Raw genomic sequence first — 17,803 nt, 5'->3', positions numbered from 1 at the left:
ACAACAATATGCAAATATCCTGAACAGTCTCCAAGGTTTAGTTCTTTCCTCCACTTTCCCAACTTCTACCTCTTGTTTTTCACACGTACGCTTTTCAAACTACCAAACGGTATGTTTTTTTAAAAAAAATTCTATAAGAAAATTGCTTTAAAAAAATATTAACTTATTTTTCAATTTTTAGCTAATACTTAACTAATCATATCCAAATCCACCGCTTTGTTTTGCGTGTTCTCATTGGACCTTACAAGTGCAATTCTAAAAGAGCCCAAAACTCACAATAACAAAGGCTGCAACCATCTGTGCCCACCTTCTGAAGGCATATCTCCTTTTTTTTCCCCGATAAATTTATTTAAGAGAGTTCATCTTCATGGACACAAATACAATAACAATAACATGTTTAAGTTACACTCTCTTCATATACTTTCCCTAAGGAATTATGATTGCCAGTCTTGACAATACAACATCAGGTTGGATTGCATACACACACTATATAAGATATTCCAGCCATGCCATCGCCCATCGACCCCTTCATTTATCACCATATGCCATGCTCATGCACGCCTCGTGGAGTGAAGATGACGACAGTACTCTCCAAGAGCCCAGATAGGGAATAAGTTGCGGTAGTTGGGGTAATTAAAGAAGAGGCATGCATTGAAGGCTCCAACATGTTCCTAATTAAGAGCAGGTACAATAGCAAGCTATAAACTAGTTGCAAACATATTTTAAAAAGATAAATAAGGAGAGAGATGGACAGCGGGCTACAGATTTGTAGCCAGCTGTAGCACGGACTCCAAGACGCAGTGTGTGTATGACAGATAGGACCATGTATTAATAGTGTAGTATATAACTATTGAATTAATGAGCTACTAAATTGGCTATAGATGAATTGGAGCTGGTAGTTGGCTACACTATGAAACTTGCTCTAACATCAGCAGAACAAGCAACACAAGAGATAAACCTTTAATGGTCATATACCAACATTATCTAAAGTTCCAAACACATGTAACGCTGAAACATCTTAGTTCAGAGCACCCTAGGAGTTTGGTGATTTAATTAGGTACGTTCTTTTTCAAGTCTCCAGAGCAACCACTTGAACATGGGATTGTATGTCCTAAAATCCTTGCACAGAAGGTACCATATGGTTGTTCATTTCCTTACTACAGCCAAACAAAATAATCTCATAGAAGCCCTATATTTGTCTAATGTGAATGTTTGCCACCCTAATGTGGCTCTGCTCGCTAATGGAGGTTCCCAATCGGAACAGTATGCACGGAAAACGGAGCGGTCTATTAGCACGTGATTAATTAAGTATTAGCTATTTTTGTTCAAAAAGGATCCATATGACTTTTTTTAAGTAACTTTTGTAGAAAAACTTTTTTTACAAAAAACACACCGTTTAGCAGTTTAGGAAGCGTGCGCGCAAAAAACAAGGCAAAGAGAGTTGGGAATGAGCACTTACGAACAGAGGCTATGTATGGTGGCTTGGGGATTCTTAGTTTGGAATATACGTGTTGGGCTCTTAGGAGGTGTTTGGATCCAGGGACTAAACTTTAGTCCCTGTTATATCTGATATTAGCCACTAATTTGGTCAGATAAATGGTTGCAGGGTAGGGCCACTTCAGAGTTCGCCCCTAGCTTGTTCAAGTTGATTGCTAAGAAGGTTGTAAAACGACATACAGTGGCTCAAGCATTGGATAGTCAAACATGGATCACATATATAAAAGGAGTTCATTATGCAGGTGATTAGGGACTATCTTCCGATCTGGGATTTAGTGTGCTTGGGGTAAACTTGCAACAACATGATCCACTGGATCAGCACCGTTGGAGGTCATCAGGATTTCGTTTATACTCTAGCAAATCAGCATATGAGATTCTCTTTGTCAGGGACTATCAGATTAATTTGCTCCATGGAGGAGGATTTGGAAAAGTTGTCACCCCTGAAGTGCAAACTTTGTCTGTGGTTCACGGTAAACAATCGCCGTTGGACGGGCAATCGCCTGTCCAAGCGAGGATTGCCACACCCGGCTGCCTGCCCTTTTTGTGATCAAGCTGAGGAGATTGTGCAACTTATTTTGTCACTTGCATTTTTAGCCAGCGGGTGTGGTCATTGGTCCTTCACAGATTAGGCTTCATTGGCCTCACGGCTCACGCCAACCCATGACACACGCCATTTCTCAAGCTGGTGGTCCTCACGCCAACCCATGACACACGCCATTTCTCAAGCTGGTGGTCTATGCCAGTGAAAGACACCCACAAAGAAAGAAAAAAAGAAAGAAAGAAAGAAAGAAAGAAAGGGCTAAACTCGCTTATAATTTTGGTGGCATGGGAAATTTGAAAACACAAGAATGGTTGTGTTTTCAATGGTTCAATTCCAAATATGTCAAATGATGCTTCAATAAGTAGCATATGAAGGCGCTCTTTAGTGCTTAGCAGGAGCTTTTAAGCTCTAAGAGGTGTTGGCTAGGTCGATAGCCCTTGCGGCTTTAAGTGGACTTGTTTAGTGTCTTTTAGTTTTTTAATGTGTGTTAGTGTTTAGGGTCGGGAGTTTCCGGACTCCCCTCCCTGTGTGTAAATTCTTCTTTCTTATTAATGAAATGTTGTGTATATCTTCCGTGTGTTAAAAAAAGGTCCTGCTCCAGGGAGCCCTAATCAGAGAAAGGGGATGAGAGAACAAAGAAGATGGGAAATATCTATCAGATTCCCAAAACCAAATTGAATCCCTAACTTTAAATAGCTCGATTGTACAGAGCTGGCCAACCTCCTAACAAACAAAATTTATCTCTAAACACAAGTATAATGTAAAGTTTGATCGATGTAGCCATCCCATGTATTGACCATAGTTAATATCAGAGAAGGGGGATCATGTTCCGTGCGTACGCGCCGGCAAAGGAGGCGGCACGCACTTTGGAGGCCCTAATAGCGCTTAGCGCTTTGCTAATGGCGCTTAGCGTAGTTTTTTTTTCTGGTTTTTCTTTTTGGATAAAAATTTGCCATGCATCTGTTTCTTCCCTTTGTTTAGTTGACTAAAACAAACTTCCAACTCATATTTATTCCGGATTTAAAAACTTTCAAGTCTAGATTTGAACTCAGATTAAAAAATTTTCAAGTCAAGATTTGAATATTTTCAACTTAAATTTTAAAATTATCAACTCAGATTTTGAAACTTTCAAAATCATGATTTGAAAATTTTCAAGTCAGATTTGAAAAAATTCAAGTCAAGATTTGAAAACTTTCAACTCGAATTTAAAAACTTTCAACTAAAGATTTTGAAAACTTTCAACTCAGATTTAAAAACTTTCATCTCAAATTCAAAAATATTCAACTTAAAATTTGAAAACTTTCATCTCAAATCTTAAAAACTTTCAACTATTTAAGTCAAGATTTGAAAACTTTCAAGTCAAATTTAAAACTTTCATCTCAGACTAAAAAATGTTTAACTCAAATTTGAAAACTTTCATCTCAAAACTTAAAAACTTTCAACTCAAATCTTAAAAATTTTCAACTCAAATTCAAAATTTTCAAAAAAAAATTAAAGATGAAAGATTCAATTTCTAAAATAAAAAAGAGAAGAAATCGGCACAAAATGTTTACGGCCTCCCACGACGGAAAAAAATAGAAAAAGGAAAAAAAAAGGGAAGAGATGGCTACGCGATGGCGTGGGTCTTACATGGGCCAGGAATGTGCGCCGCTTACGCTAATAGCGCGTACGTGCTAATTAGCAATCGCGTCAGAGAAGCTGGGTGAATTAAACCCCATTCATGCCATATGATACATCGTATATATATCTTTAAATTTTTATTCTGTCCTTCATTCCATAAAATTATTGCTCAGACTAAAATGAACTCAGTTCTCCACGAACGATACAAAACATAACCCCAGAATCCCAGCAAAACTTAAATGCGAACTTACTTGTTGGGGGAACTCTCCTGTTTCCAACTGCATATTGATTAATTCTTTTGCAGCACGATGCAGTGGTGCTGGATCCCGCTCCATCTGACATCCAAATGGTTATAGAGATCATTCGATAAAAAGGTCATTCCTATCAGAATTGAATTGAAAATAAACAAAACACACCTGTCCTGCACAAATTAAAGCTAACATTGCCCAGGCAGTATTCACTGCATGAGCTTGATCATCTTTAATGTTTACGTAAACCTGTTTGGTATCATAAAAAATAAAAATCAGTGACGAAATCTTCCAAATGGATTTATAAAAATTTGCACCAGTCCAACTTCTTCCCTCATAAGATTTCTTCCAAATGGAAGCAACTCTTGTTGCAAATGAAAAGGAATAACTCCAACATGCACAACAGATCAAATGGATGAGCTTGCCTATGTTCAAGCCCCAAACTCAGCAGGGTGCTTAGGCTATGTTCTTCCTCCTCATTTCCCAACTCACCTCTCTCTTTTTTCACGCGCACATTTTTCAAACTGCTAAACGGTGTATCTTTTTGCAATAGTTTTATATACGAAAGTTATTTTAAAAAATCATATTAATCTAGTTTTTTTAAAAAATAGTTAATATTTAATTAATTATACGTTAATGAGCCACTAGGGTTGTGAGTGTTCGCTCCACAATACCTTCCGTAAAGGCCAGGAGTACTCCTTTAAAAAACTATGGTAATCAACCCACCGCTATGTATCCTATATGCCAATTATCATAAAACTTCCAACAAAACGAGCAATATATGTTTATTCAACCACAAAAATTCAAAAGGAATGATATAGCGAGCTAGAGATTAAAAAAAAAAAAAACCTACCTTAGTAATATTAGAGACATAACTTTCTCCCCACCCACCAGTATCGAGCTGCTTTGATAATATAAAGTCGCATGCTTTCCTGATGGAAGAACTATTCTCATATGTTCTTCCAGCAGCAATTAACCCTTTTACTGAAAGAAAGGCCCCATAGGTGAAACACACACCCCAAGTGCCTAGCCTGCCAAATAACCAAGTTATTGTGTTACAAATTGTTAAAATAGAAGAGAAAAATTATCCAAAGACAGAAAGTCAGTATATGTGGTGCTCTTGTTACAAACCATGAACCATCTTCGCCTTGTGTGCTCTCAATAAACATCGCTGCGTTTCTGACACATTTTTCTATCTCTTTAATACGGTAACTAGGGTGTAGTTGTTTGAACAGCACCAGAGCTTGAAGCACAGAGGAGGTGCATTCTGGAAATCTGCCAATTCATATGGTATAAAGTGATCAGTTACGCCAGGAGTTATTTCTACAAAGGGAAAAGGGTGTTAATTATTAGGATTTTCTAAGCACAATGATGCGCTCAGCACTTACGGATAATCAACCACTATGTTTGGAAAACTCTCACAAGGACTGAGAACCTAGGTTATATAAAAAAAACATGTCAGGACTACAAATCGCATGGCCATAAGAAACATACTGGTGATTGACTAGTTCTTCAATATAAGTGTACTGAAACATACAAGATGTGCTGAATAAGTTTCCCAAATTTGAAGTGCATGAATCATGCTGGTGTTATTTTAACATCATAAATTAGATTGATCGTGTCATGATGTAGGCACAGGCATGGAGTTTTCGTGATGTTATTTATAAAGTTGTTGCTGGTGTTATTTATAAAGCATATCAATCAGGGCATTAGTGTGCAGAAACTCACCTCTATCCAAGAATAAGTTCTTTTACATTCATATGTAGAAAGGGTACCATCTTTGTTCTGCAAGGAGAAATGAACACATTAACCAGATGATTTTCACATCTTAAAACCATGGCAGCGAGAGAGAAGGGAACTATATGCATGGCAGAGTTACAATCACCATTTTTAGGATTTTTTACATTTTGGTTACATAAAGTTGGCAACAAGTTGCGTAGGTTATGAGCTTGGATTTTTTTTAAACGGAAAACAGCACGAGAATGCCTTTTCATTGAATAGAGCAGAAGAAAATACAACCTCTAAGGGTAAAGCGAAAAAAGAGAGAGGTCACCGTAAGCTATGCAAAATGCGGGACGAACTCGCGCAATCGTTTAGCCCCTGCTAGAGCCCAAAGGCTAGCCTCTTCTTTGATTTTCGTTAGGAGGAAGCTCGTTGCCACCTATTTGTGGTCAAAAATCCGCCGATTTCTCTCTTTCCAAATTTTCCAGACAATTAGCAGGATGAAGGATTGAAGTCCCTTTTTTGGGACATTGGGCATATTTGCTAGGTTCTCCTACCGCTGTTGGACTGACTGGGCTTCCTCCCATTGGGCCGGCTCCATTTGCTGATAGCCCACCCATCTAGCAACGAAATGCCAAATCCTCTTGGTGTATCTACACGTGGCGATAAGATGCAAGGCCGTCTCAACTTCACAACGGCAGAGAGGGCATTGGCCGTTGTTTTGCCAACCCCTGATCGCAAGCCGGTTGGATGTCCAGACTCTATTCTGGATGATGAGCCAAGTATGGAATTTGCATTTCCCTGGTGCCCAAACTTTCCAAATCAAGGAATTGAGACTTGGGCTAGGCGCCCCACAGCACTGCACGCATGGTAGGCCGAGGAGGCCGTGTAACGCCTGTTACTTGTGAATTTCCAAGCAATCTGGTCCGGTTCTTCATTGTCTAAGTGCACATTCCGAACCGCTTCCCACAGGGTAACTAGCTAGTCAACGAGGTTGACTATGATAGGTGAGTTTGCTTCAAGGGTCAGATCTTGTACCCAGGCATCATCCTCCTTTTCTTGGCGTAGGGACTTTCCTTTGTTTTTGGAGATCGCGTAGACCAGCGGCATGAGGTCTTTTGGTCTGCGCCCATCGATCCATGCAGAGTCCTAGAAGCGTGCCATGTTCTCATCACCGATAGTTATTTTTGTTGATGCGGCGAAGAGATCCCTGTCAATTTCATCGCAAGGCATCTCCAATCCCACCCACGGTTTTGTCGGGTCTTTCCATTCATGCCACAATCATCGCAGCCTTAATGCCCTTGTGAATTTGTCTAGGTTTAGAACTCCCAGGCTGGTAAGGTCAATTGGAGCTTGGATTTGGGTTTCACAGCTGCACTCATACTGAGTTCCAGAAAAGGCTATTAGCATATCACACCCCATTGTTTGGCGTGTAAGATTCTTTTAACCTATCTTCGCTTAGTACACCTAATAACAGTAAACAAAACCATAATTTTTCACATAATAATGAATTGGGGCTAGTCTGCAAGGAAACTACAAGATCATGTTTAATAGCTGTGCTTAAATAATTCCATACCACGAAAGATAGGAGGCAATCAACAGCATCATGCAGCCTTTCTATTTCAATTGGATCCCCGACCACGTTGCTAGAGATCTTTTCCAGTAACAGTACAGCCTGGAAATGAGATTATGTAAGATTTCAAGAGTAGACAAAATAAAAATTTATGCAGAACTGGCAACAGATCGTGATCAAATTTTTGTATAAGCATGAGCTTCTTGGGTGTGCTATCACTGATTAAGACTAGGTTAATACGATAGTACAACCTCCGTCCCAAAATATAACAACTTTTAACCATTAGGATTTGTCCTAAAATATAACAACTTCTCCACCAACATTCTTTTCCCAACCAATCACAACCCTCCACCATTCACTTTTCCCACCTATCTCCACTATTCATCCAATTACAACCCTCCACCATTCACTTCTACCTACTTTCTTAATAACTGTGTCCAACTCTAAAACTTTTTATATTCTGGGATGGAGGGAGTAGTACTTATTTGACCGTTTCAAGGATTAATTAATTATTTGCCTCCCTTGTTTCAATGGTGCATTAGTAAAAAAAAAAAAAGAAGAAGAAGAAAGAACATAATGACCTTCAGCGCTTCTGCTGTAGTGTCAGACACAGCCCATCCATTGTCTGCTGACGAAAGAGTCCATGAACCCTTTGATCTATGGCGATGCCAGTAACTTTGGTCACCAGGATGATTCCTCATAATCTTCAAGAAAGAACATGCAATTTATGTTGGATCACCTTATGCACTAGTTAATTTATAAATTTAAATTATTAAAGTATAGACTCTGAACCTGAGAATTTTTCATGAACTCGTGGGCTCTGCTAACAGTTGAACCATACTCATTTACAAGATCAGTAGCACAAAACGCTTGAATTATAAATGCTGTTTCCCAGCTCTGGCAACCATCATATATCTATCATTCAGATAAAAATCTGTCACAGTTTTTTTCTGTTTCCTCATGAGATAAAACTAGGAAGCTAGCCCACGCATCTGTGCGGACATGTATCAAATACTGTGTCTGTGTAGGAAACATATATATAATGGCAGAATATCAACCGGATAACACCTACAGCGCTTCAAAATAATTATTTCTCCATAAATTTTCTTCATCAACATTGCTGGTATAAATTGTCAAGTTGTTTGTTAGCTTTAAACTATCCAGTATTTACTTCATACCTATAAGAAATTAATTATAATATTTTTCATTATCTTGAAAGGAGGTTGACTTAGTTTGTTTAAAACAAATGTCTAACAAATTAAGTGCAAATTTAAAATAAGGTGCTTTTCCTTTTAAGTTGAATGTTTAGATGCTCTATTTTGTAACAAATCCTAAAAAAATATTATTGTCAATAAATGTGTTTTATTTATACCATAGAGCTGCCCCTCCTTCTAATTGGTTCATATACTCACGTAATTTTTACATACTTACATATATATATATATATGTGTGTGAGTGAATAAAGAAAAGAGATCAACATACCTTCTTTTTTATATACTTAATTTAGTTTTTATTTAAAGTCCTAAAATATAAATTCAATAGTAATAAATATAACTTTTAAATTAACCAACTACTTATTGTCTTAATATGGCTTATATATGTAATAATACGTGGAGAAATTCATAATGCGACGGTATATGGTATAGGATAGATTGAAGGATATTAGTATGCAAACACTTAAAAAATGGTTATGGCTAGAATAGGCAATGTTTGTTCCAATTAAAGTGAAAAGTAAAAACTTTTTTTATGGTATTTTCTCCAATTAGGTAATTGACCAAAAATGAAAAAAAAAACACACACACTTCCTCTTCCATCCCTGTCGCCGACGGTGATCAAAGCCATTCAAGCCACCACCGTTTTGTCTCCAAGTCCAGCAGCAAGAATGACGTCGTTACGCTGCAGTAGCGCACGTGTGCTCACTGTCACCTCCGAGCGCAATGGCGGCCATCGATTGCCGCCCGCCGCCGTCCAAGCCCATCATGACGCGCCTCGGCAAGGACGCCGCCACCTCTAGGGATGTAAGCGGGGCGGATAAGCGGTTTTTTTAGCCCGCTTATCTCACTTCTGGTTTATTTTTTCTTTAAGTTTTTTACTACCATGTGAGAATTGAACTAGCAAGCGGGTTTTATGCGGGTAGCGAGACTATCCACTTGCATCCCTAGCCACCTCGCTGTACACCATCTCGGTCAGCGGCGGCGGTGCGCCGCTCGTCGTCAACCTTGCCGGCCAGCTGCTCTGGTCGACGTGCCTGTCAGTGCACCGCACCATCCCCTACAGCTCCAGCGTATATAAGGTCGCGGATCAGACCGGAGCCGGGTTTTAATCTCAACCAAATCAACGGCTTGGAATATTGGATCCACTGAGTTAAATGAAAATTAAGGGACGGATTTTATTAACGCCACATGTCTGTTTGAGAGTGTTTTGAGGATTGCCACATGGCAGCGTTATATCGTTTTAAGAAAGTTTAATGGACTTTTAGTATAGGAAAATGTACGAATTACCCCCCTATCAATCGCGGTCGTCCGAATTACCCCCTGAACCACAAAACCGGATATTCTTCACCCCCAACTATATAAACCGGACGAATTACCCCCCTCGACCACATCCGAGGTGGTTTTGCTCTACATGACGTACGCGTGGCAGTCCAGTCAGCATTCTATATATATATAAAATGTGGGACCCACCTGTCATACGCTCACTCTCTCTCACTCTTCCTCTCTCTCTCTTCTGTCTCTCACTCTCCTCACTCTTCCTCTCTCTCTCACGGTCAAAGGCAGGCGAGAGCAGCGGCTGAGGGCGGCGGGCGGCGGGCGGGGGCGGAGGCGGCTGGGGGCGGCGGGAGCGGAGGCGAGGCCGTAAGCGGGCGCCGAGGCCATGGCTGGCGGGCGCGGAGGCGAGGCCAGCGGTGGGCGGCGGGCGACGGGCGGAGGCGGCTGGGGTCGGCGGGCGACGGGCGGAGGCGGCTGGGGGCGGCGGGTGCGGAGCCGAGGCCGGAGGCGGACGCCGAGGCCGCGGCTGGTAGGCGCGGAGGCGAGGCCGGCGGTGGGCGGCGGGCGGTTGGCGGCGGGCGGGGGTGGAGGCGGAGGCGGGTGGCGGGCGCGGAGGCGGCGGCGGGCGGCGGGCGCGGAGGTGGCGGGCGAGGCGCGGAGGCCGGCGGTGTAAGGCAGCGCGCGGGGCGGGCAGTGGACGGCAGACGCCGTCGCGCGGGGGCGCGGGACGCGGAGGTGGGAGTGGCCGCGAAATGGTGCTCGACGGCGCACGCAATGGTGCTTGACGCGGAGGTGGGAACGTCCGAATGTGGTCACCGCCGGCCGCGAAATGGTGCTCGACGGCGCGCGCATCACGAAGCTCTGTGTGTCCTACCATGCCGACCCCGGCGGCGACGGAGACGGTGCGGCACGGCGACGACGGCTCGTCCCTTCGCTGACGAGGAGCTGCTGGCGACCTCGGATGGCTCCACCGCGCAGGACCACGACGACGACGACGCTGGAGCCGCCGCGGGCTGCCGTGCTCGCCGAGAGGGAGAGAGAGAGTGAGAGAGAGAGGGGAAGAGGGGGGAGAGAGTGTGTATATGACAAGTCGGCCCCACTATGTTTTAAAAATAAAAATGCTGACTGGAATGCCACGCGTACGCCACGTAGACCAAAACCACCACGGATTGGATCGAGGGGGGTAATTCGTCCGGTTTGTATAGTTGGGGGTGAAGAATGTCCGGTTTTGTGGTTAGGAGGGTAATTCAGACAACCGTGATAGTTCGGGGGGGTAATTCGTACGTTTTCTTTTAGTATATAATAGATAGATAGATAGATAGATAGATAGATAGATAGATAACAACACTAGATTGTACTTTAGCCGCTAAAATATTTGACATTGGCAGTATTAGGATTAGTACTCCCAATGTCAATTATTATTTACTAGAGGCAGTAATAGGATTATAGGACAATTTAATTTTTCTAGGTGAAACATATTTTTCCAACTTAGAGTAGTACCAGCAGGAAACAGATTGATCATGTTAGCCCCACTTCCACACGGAATTAGTCCCTTAATTATGCATAAAAGATGCAAAAGTTAATAATAACCTGTGCCTTCATGCCATCTTCTGAAAGCCACAGGAAATCAGGTATCCTTGCAAGATGCCGCTTGAATGAATCTGAATTTGGATCTTCCACCCAGCAGCAGACCATGTTAAGAGCCTGTGTATTGTTAAGGACAGAAGAAGTATGACATACCCTTGGCTGGGAATCAAAACTAACAATCAATAATAATGACATTTGCCACATAATGCATAGATCATAAAGGGGAAATATTCCAGCCACATACATATATACTCCCTCCATTCTAATATATAAGATGTATTAGCTTTTTTACATGCTCTCTAGCATTATACTTCAAAGAGTAAAATACACCAGCGGTCCTTAAATTTGTCGGGAGGTTTCACTTAAGTCCACGAACTTCCAAAGTGCACGTCGAGGTCCCTAAACTTGGTTTATGGTATCATCCCGGTCCAAAACCGCGTTTGACCGTGAGCTTGTCTACGTGGCACGCCACATGGACGATGACATGGAATTTTTTCTCCCTTTTTTTCTCCCTTGTTTTTTGGACCCGCCGACCGTCTCCACGTGCCCCAGCCTAGCCCCACACCCCCGCCGCCGCCGCCAACGACGACGACGAAGCCCGAGAACCTACCTGTGGAGATGGACTCCGAGCCCGAGCTCAATGCGCTGCCTCTGCCTCCACTTCTTGCCCTGCCAGAGCCGCAAGCGAACGGTACAGCGAGGCCGTGGAACCTGCGACAGCGGACGCGGCGGCGCCCAACCGCCTCCATATCGTGGGCGGCGGCGGTGCCCGTGCCGTCCTCGTACCGACGCCGGAAGCGCGCGCCGTTCTTGGTGGCGCTCACCCCGGAGGAGATCGAGGAGGACATCTATGCGCCGTCGTCCCCCTCCCTCCCGTCAGCGCCACTGTCCTCCCCAAGTCGCCGCCGTCCCCCTCCCTCCCGTCAGCGCCGCTGTCCTCCCTCCTGTTGTGCGCTCGCCTCCGGCACGGCGGCTCGGCGAGTGGAGCGGAGGCTGATGGAGAAGGAGATGGAGGCGTGGCTGTGGAGCTCACGGTACAGCGGCCGCCGGAGAGAAAAAAAAAGAAGAAGGGAGAAAAAAGAGGAAGAGAGAGAAAAAGAAGGAAGGAGGGAGAAAAAAATAAAAAATTTCATGTCATCATCCACGTGGCGTGCCACGTAGGCAAGACCACGGTCAAACGAGACTTTGGACCGAGATGATACAATAAACCAAGTTTAGGGACCTCGATGTGCGTTTTATAAGTTCGTGGACCTAAGTGAAACTTCACGATAAGTTTAAGGACCGCTGGTGTATTTTACTCTACTTTAAATATCATTGATTTCTTTCATAATATATTATAAAAAACTACAAAATTAACATCATATATATGAAAGTATTTTTCAAATACGAAGAATATAGTGATATTACATGCATAATACTTAAAAACACATAATTTTGTTGGTTCAATCATTAGTCAGAATTTTCTAATGTTGTTTTTTTGTTTTTTTTTGCCCTGAAAGCAAGGTCGGTCGCCTATATTTCATATTTACCTTGTTGACAGGACATAGGCAGAGGTACTGTGAGTTTTCATCTTCGTAATGGATATGCTCCATGAGTCTATCCAAAGCTCTCTCCCTCAGCTTGTTCATCGGCCTGCTGCCTAGCACCGGCTCCACCCACTTGTAGAGCGAAGTCCACACCACATTCTGCAGCAGCGTGCGCGGGCAGACCAAATCCTCCTGCCATCACCAATAGTGTAGTATACACACTTCAACAGGCAGACACACAGAGAGAGAAGAAACCCAATAAAGCAAGGCCTAGTTACAGACTAAGAGCATCCCCAGCAGATGCTCTATCCAATCTTCCATCTCAAATATAGCACATGGGAGGAGAAAATCAGGCTCCAGTAGATGCGCCATCCGGGCCTCCAAAGATGGCGCATGCGCTATTCCGGAGAAAGAATCGGCAGATTTGGAGTTTCTCTCTCCTAACGCCATCCCGTAACCGCCGCATCCATCTGGTTCTCCCGCCCCAATCCGGATCAAGGCATGGAGGAGCGAAGGTAGAGAGGATGCGCAGCGCTGCACGCCATGCCGTCGTCGCCGGCGAACCGCGCTCCGGCCAGATCCAGCCGCTCCTGTCGCTCCGCTGCTCGCGCCGCCCCTCCGCTCCCACCGTCGGCCAGCCGCTTGCGCCGCTCGCCTCTCCTCCGCGCGGCGGCTCGCATCGCCCCGCAGCCCGCGCCGCCCTCCGCCCCCACCGCCCTCCACCCCCGACCGCTGGCGGCGCCCCTCGCCCCTCCGCTCGCGTTGCTCCGCCGCTGGAGAAGAGAGGACTGGAGAAGAGAGAAAGAGGAGAGCTCGAGAGGACTGGAGAAGAAAGAGAAAGAGAAGTAAGAGAAAGGTGAAAAAAAGAAAAAATAATATAAATGGATGGTAGTTGAAAGATACTGATAAAATATAGGATGATATGATATAGAGAATGTAATATAGATGATCTGTTGGAGTGAGGAGGAATATAAAGGAGGAATCTTTTTTGGATGGCCATCCATATAGGCATATGGAGGATCAAATTTGGATGAGTTGTTAAGGCCTTGTTCAGTTTTCAAATTTTTTTTCCCAAAAACGTCACATCGAATCTTTGGACATATGGAGCATTAAATTTAGATAAAATGAAAAACTAATTACACAGTTTGCATGGAAATCGTGAAACGAATCTATTGAGCCTAATTAGACCATGATTAGCCATAAGTGTTACAGTAACCCACGTATACTAATGACGGATTAATTAGTCTTAATAAATTCGTCTCGCGGTTTCCAGACGAGATATAAAATTAGTTTTTTCATTCTTCCGATATCTGGTTAAACGTTCGATGTGACACCCAAAAATTTTCTAAAGTCAGGTTCAATTCTTTTGAAGGGATCATTTCATTTTCCTCGTTCGAGTGTCTGATTACATTCTTCAACTATAGCCCGAGTCCGATTTACTCCCTCAACTTCCAAAAAAAAAAAAAAGGCCAATATTTATTTGTTACCTTGGAGCATGCGTTGCAGGCTTGGGCCCAGTCAATGGTGTGGTAGGGGTCCGTGTATATCTCCTCTCGCAGCGCCAGTATGGTTGGCGTGATGGGCCCCACGAACTTCTTGCCGTACAGATAGGCCATCGGCACGTACACCACGCGGGTCGGGCCCCAGAATTTGCCTGCAGATAAATAATTATGGCTCGTTCATTTTGCTATCATTTTTAACCTTATCTAATTTTCTTTTGCAAAGTTAAAAAAAATGGCTACATTTAATTTGTTGCTAAATTTTAGTAAGTACATATGAAATCTTACCAAAATTTGACAACCTTGCTAAAATTTTAGCAACCTTACTAAAATTTAGTAATGCCAAAACTTGGTAAGGTTGAAAATGGTAGCAAAGTGAACAAGTCTTTACATTCATAACAAAAATAACGAAATATTATATTAAAGTTTCAGTCCCATGTTGACATTAAATTGTTGTATATGCTGCTGTGTTTGGTATAGTGCTTCCTTCAATTTTTTAAAATATGACGTTGCTCACCTTTAATATAATATTTAATTATTCACTTCTTAAAAATTGTGTAAATATAAAAAAAATAGGTCATGCTTAGAGTACCTCTAATGATAAAATAAATTCCAACAAAGTAAATAATACATATAGTTTTCAAAAATATGAATGGTTAAATATCATATTTAAAGATTAAATATTATATTTAAAAGTTGTTAACGTTATATATTTAAAAATAAATGTAGTACAACTGTGCAATACATGCCTGGATGAAACGGAAGGAATTGTGGAGCAAGCCATAACTCGGGGAAGATGGGGTTGTTTCCTGACCACTCATACACTCCAATTATCTGCGATGAATCCAAACTTAAGTTGATCAAAATTAATTTAACTTCTTACTACTACATACTCAGAAGATGCCACGGTTTCTATATATATAATGCTCTGAACGGTTTGAACTGGCTACCGCCGTGCTACGCAACTGTAGTAAATAGTTGTAGAGCTATGCTGGCACCCAACTGACTTTGGCTTACTTCTTTTCGTCAACTTCCTCATTTTTCGTTAATATGCTTTCCGAAGAGTTAAACGATATGTTTTATGTTAAAATTTCTATATAGAATCTTCTAAATCAAATAAATCTAAATTTTAAATTTATAATAGTTAATACATAATTAATCATGCGTTAATAATCTGTCCCGTTTTCCAATCCACGAACAGCTCCAATCAAAATGCTGGATCGAATTGTGCCTTAGCATGCCCTGAAAGTTTTGTTAAATATTAGGTACCAATACTGATATATAATAAGCCGTATAGCGTATTAGCTAAAAAATTAATAATTTATAGGTAAAACTTATATATATATATATGTCATTAGTGATGTAAAAGTATATCTAAAAATAAACTTTAATAAAAAAACTTCAAAATCAATTTCAAAATCTAGTTTTAAAATTTGAATTTTAACGGCGGCTAATTTTATATAGGCAAATGATAAGAACCTTAATTGGTTGGCAAGATATATTGATAATTAATCTAACATACAGACCGACAGACATATCTTTCCCCATTGCGGAACAAGGGTGGCGCCACCATGTGATATGATCCAGGCGTGTCCTCTAGCTAATTGCTCATTGCTTGGCTCCTCGCCGATAAGCCTCAGGGTGACATAGTTTAAGCATGTGGCAAACATCGTGCTTGATCCCAAGATTAGCATGCCCCATCCCCCGTCCTTGTTCTGCACATGTAAATATAAAAAATGCAATGTTTCTGTACAACAATATTTAATTATTACTCCTTCCAATCATAAATATTTAATATTAATAAGATCTGGTCGAACTGACTACAATAATTTCTCAAATACTTAGTTTAAAAAAAATTATATGAGTAGATTGACCTAGAAAATTATACCACAATATCATAAATTTATTATATTTTATAAACTCGTTTTAACATAAAACTGGTAGTCAAATTAAGTTTCAAAAGTTTTTGATCGAAACTTGTCCTATGCGTCAAACATTTATGCCTAGAGGGATACATCAAAACTATATGTGCATATTGTTTTGTTTGAGCAAATTATTCGTGAGTTGATCAATTAGCACTTTCTGCATGTGTAGAATTAAGTAAATTAAGTATAACTGTCGTTCCAAACTATAGCAATATCTGGATGGAGGGAGCTAGAACTTTCTTTTCTAATAAAAATCTATTAAAGCCATGAAGGCATGCGCATGGGTATATTTCTGAGTCCGCCTATATATATATAGCATTTTTTTTTAAAGATGATGGACCTATATATATAAATAAATAAAAACCTGATGGTTATAGATGTAGCGACATATCTCCCTCCGGTGTTCTGATGATATGACAGTGTCCAGTGATCCAGTGGCATACAAAGAAAATATCTGCATACAGAAACTAGGTCACTAGAAATTAATCTCGAAATAATTGAACATGAATATTAATATTAATTAGCCAAAAAAATCAAATTAATACCAAGACAGGCATGATGAATATAGCACCACTGAGGTCGCCAGGCCAGTGGCCATCATCTGCTTGCAGAGAGGAGAACTCATCGAGAGCTCGCCTCAAGGAAGCCATCACAGTTTCTTCAGTCACCTGCTCCTTCTCGCCAAGCTTATTGACGGCCGGTGGAATACGATCACCACGGCGTTGGTGATTGTTTTCTCTTGCAAACTGCAACAAGATCATATCTCAGATGGTCAAACTAACATCGAATCGATCAAATGAAGCTAGCTAACAGTGATCCTGTTTCAAATTACATAAATTTCAGTTCAAATTAACACTATTAACTATATACTCCCTCCGGGCTGATAATACTTATCGTTTTAAACCAGAGTGAGATTAAACTTTAGAATATTTGATTATGAATTATTTTTAAAATATTTATTTTTCAAGTACGGTGAAAAGTACTTTAATAAAATCATATATTTGTTAACACTTTTATACATATTATAATGCGAATTATTTGGTCAAAATTGTTTTCTGTATATGACTGTGTCCTTCTCCAAAGTGACAATTATTATCAACCCGGAGGGAGCACACAACACATACCTGCATGTGCATGAGGAGATCGGCGGACTCCGGGCGGCGGAGGCGGTGGTTGGTGAAGTCGCGGCGCACCCTCTCGACGTTGGCTCGGTCCTCCGGCGTGCCGTGGTCGGGGTCGAACTCCCACACCGCTCGCCCGGCGAAGCCGTTCGTCGACCGCAACAAAGCGCCGCCGCCCTGGGCCACCTTCAGCCTCCACATGATGTTCGCGATCGAGCACCAGCTAAGCTAGAGCCAACCAACGTACCGGACAAGGAGACAATGCAAAGACGACGACCAGCTATATCCAGCATATATACTGGCTGCCTTTTTATTAGAGCTACTGTGGGGGGCTTAACTACAGTATTTATTACAATACCAAACTGTGCCACTCTTCAAATAACACTTTTGGATTTGTTGTTACATATTTAGCAGACGGGAGAGATAAGACTATTTCTTAAATTTTTTATACATAA

General features: G+C 41.8%; 1 protein-coding gene across 3 annotated transcripts; it reads right to left on the bottom strand.

The window, feature by feature from the left end:
• Positions 1-326: 326 nt before the first annotated feature.
• Positions 327-17,594, bottom strand: LOC127754440 (achilleol B synthase-like). Of its 3 annotated transcripts, XM_052279977.1 has the most exons (18): positions 17,352-17,591; positions 16,773-16,973; positions 16,592-16,681; positions 15,829-16,017; positions 15,052-15,136; positions 14,291-14,457; positions 12,807-12,995; positions 11,281-11,394; positions 7,994-8,116; positions 7,783-7,905; positions 7,205-7,303; positions 5,635-5,691; positions 5,295-5,341; positions 5,038-5,181; positions 4,760-4,937; positions 4,075-4,155; positions 3,910-3,993; positions 327-671 (listed from the first exon to the last, which is right to left on the bottom strand). In XM_052279977.1, the coding sequence occupies exons 1-18, from the start codon at positions 17,547-17,549 to the stop codon at positions 552-554; spliced, it is 2,289 nt and encodes a 762-aa protein (XP_052135937.1). In that variant the 5' UTR covers positions 17,550-17,591; the 3' UTR covers positions 327-551. The 3 variants fall into 3 exon arrangements, with proteins under 3 accessions (XP_052135937.1, XP_052135938.1, XP_052135939.1); XM_052279978.1 differs by lacking the exon at positions 4,075-4,155 and having other exon boundaries at positions 17,352-17,594; XM_052279979.1 differs by lacking the exon at positions 7,994-8,116 and having other exon boundaries at positions 17,352-17,593.
• Between the last annotated feature and the right edge of the window lie 209 nt (positions 17,595-17,803).

The sequence above is a fragment of the Oryza glaberrima genome, chromosome 11 (assembly GCF_000147395.1).
Source record: "Oryza glaberrima chromosome 11, OglaRS2, whole genome shotgun sequence".
In the NCBI taxonomy this organism is placed as follows: domain Eukaryota; kingdom Viridiplantae; phylum Streptophyta; class Magnoliopsida; order Poales; family Poaceae; genus Oryza; species Oryza glaberrima.
This window is presented reverse-complemented; position numbering and strand designations above follow the sequence as displayed.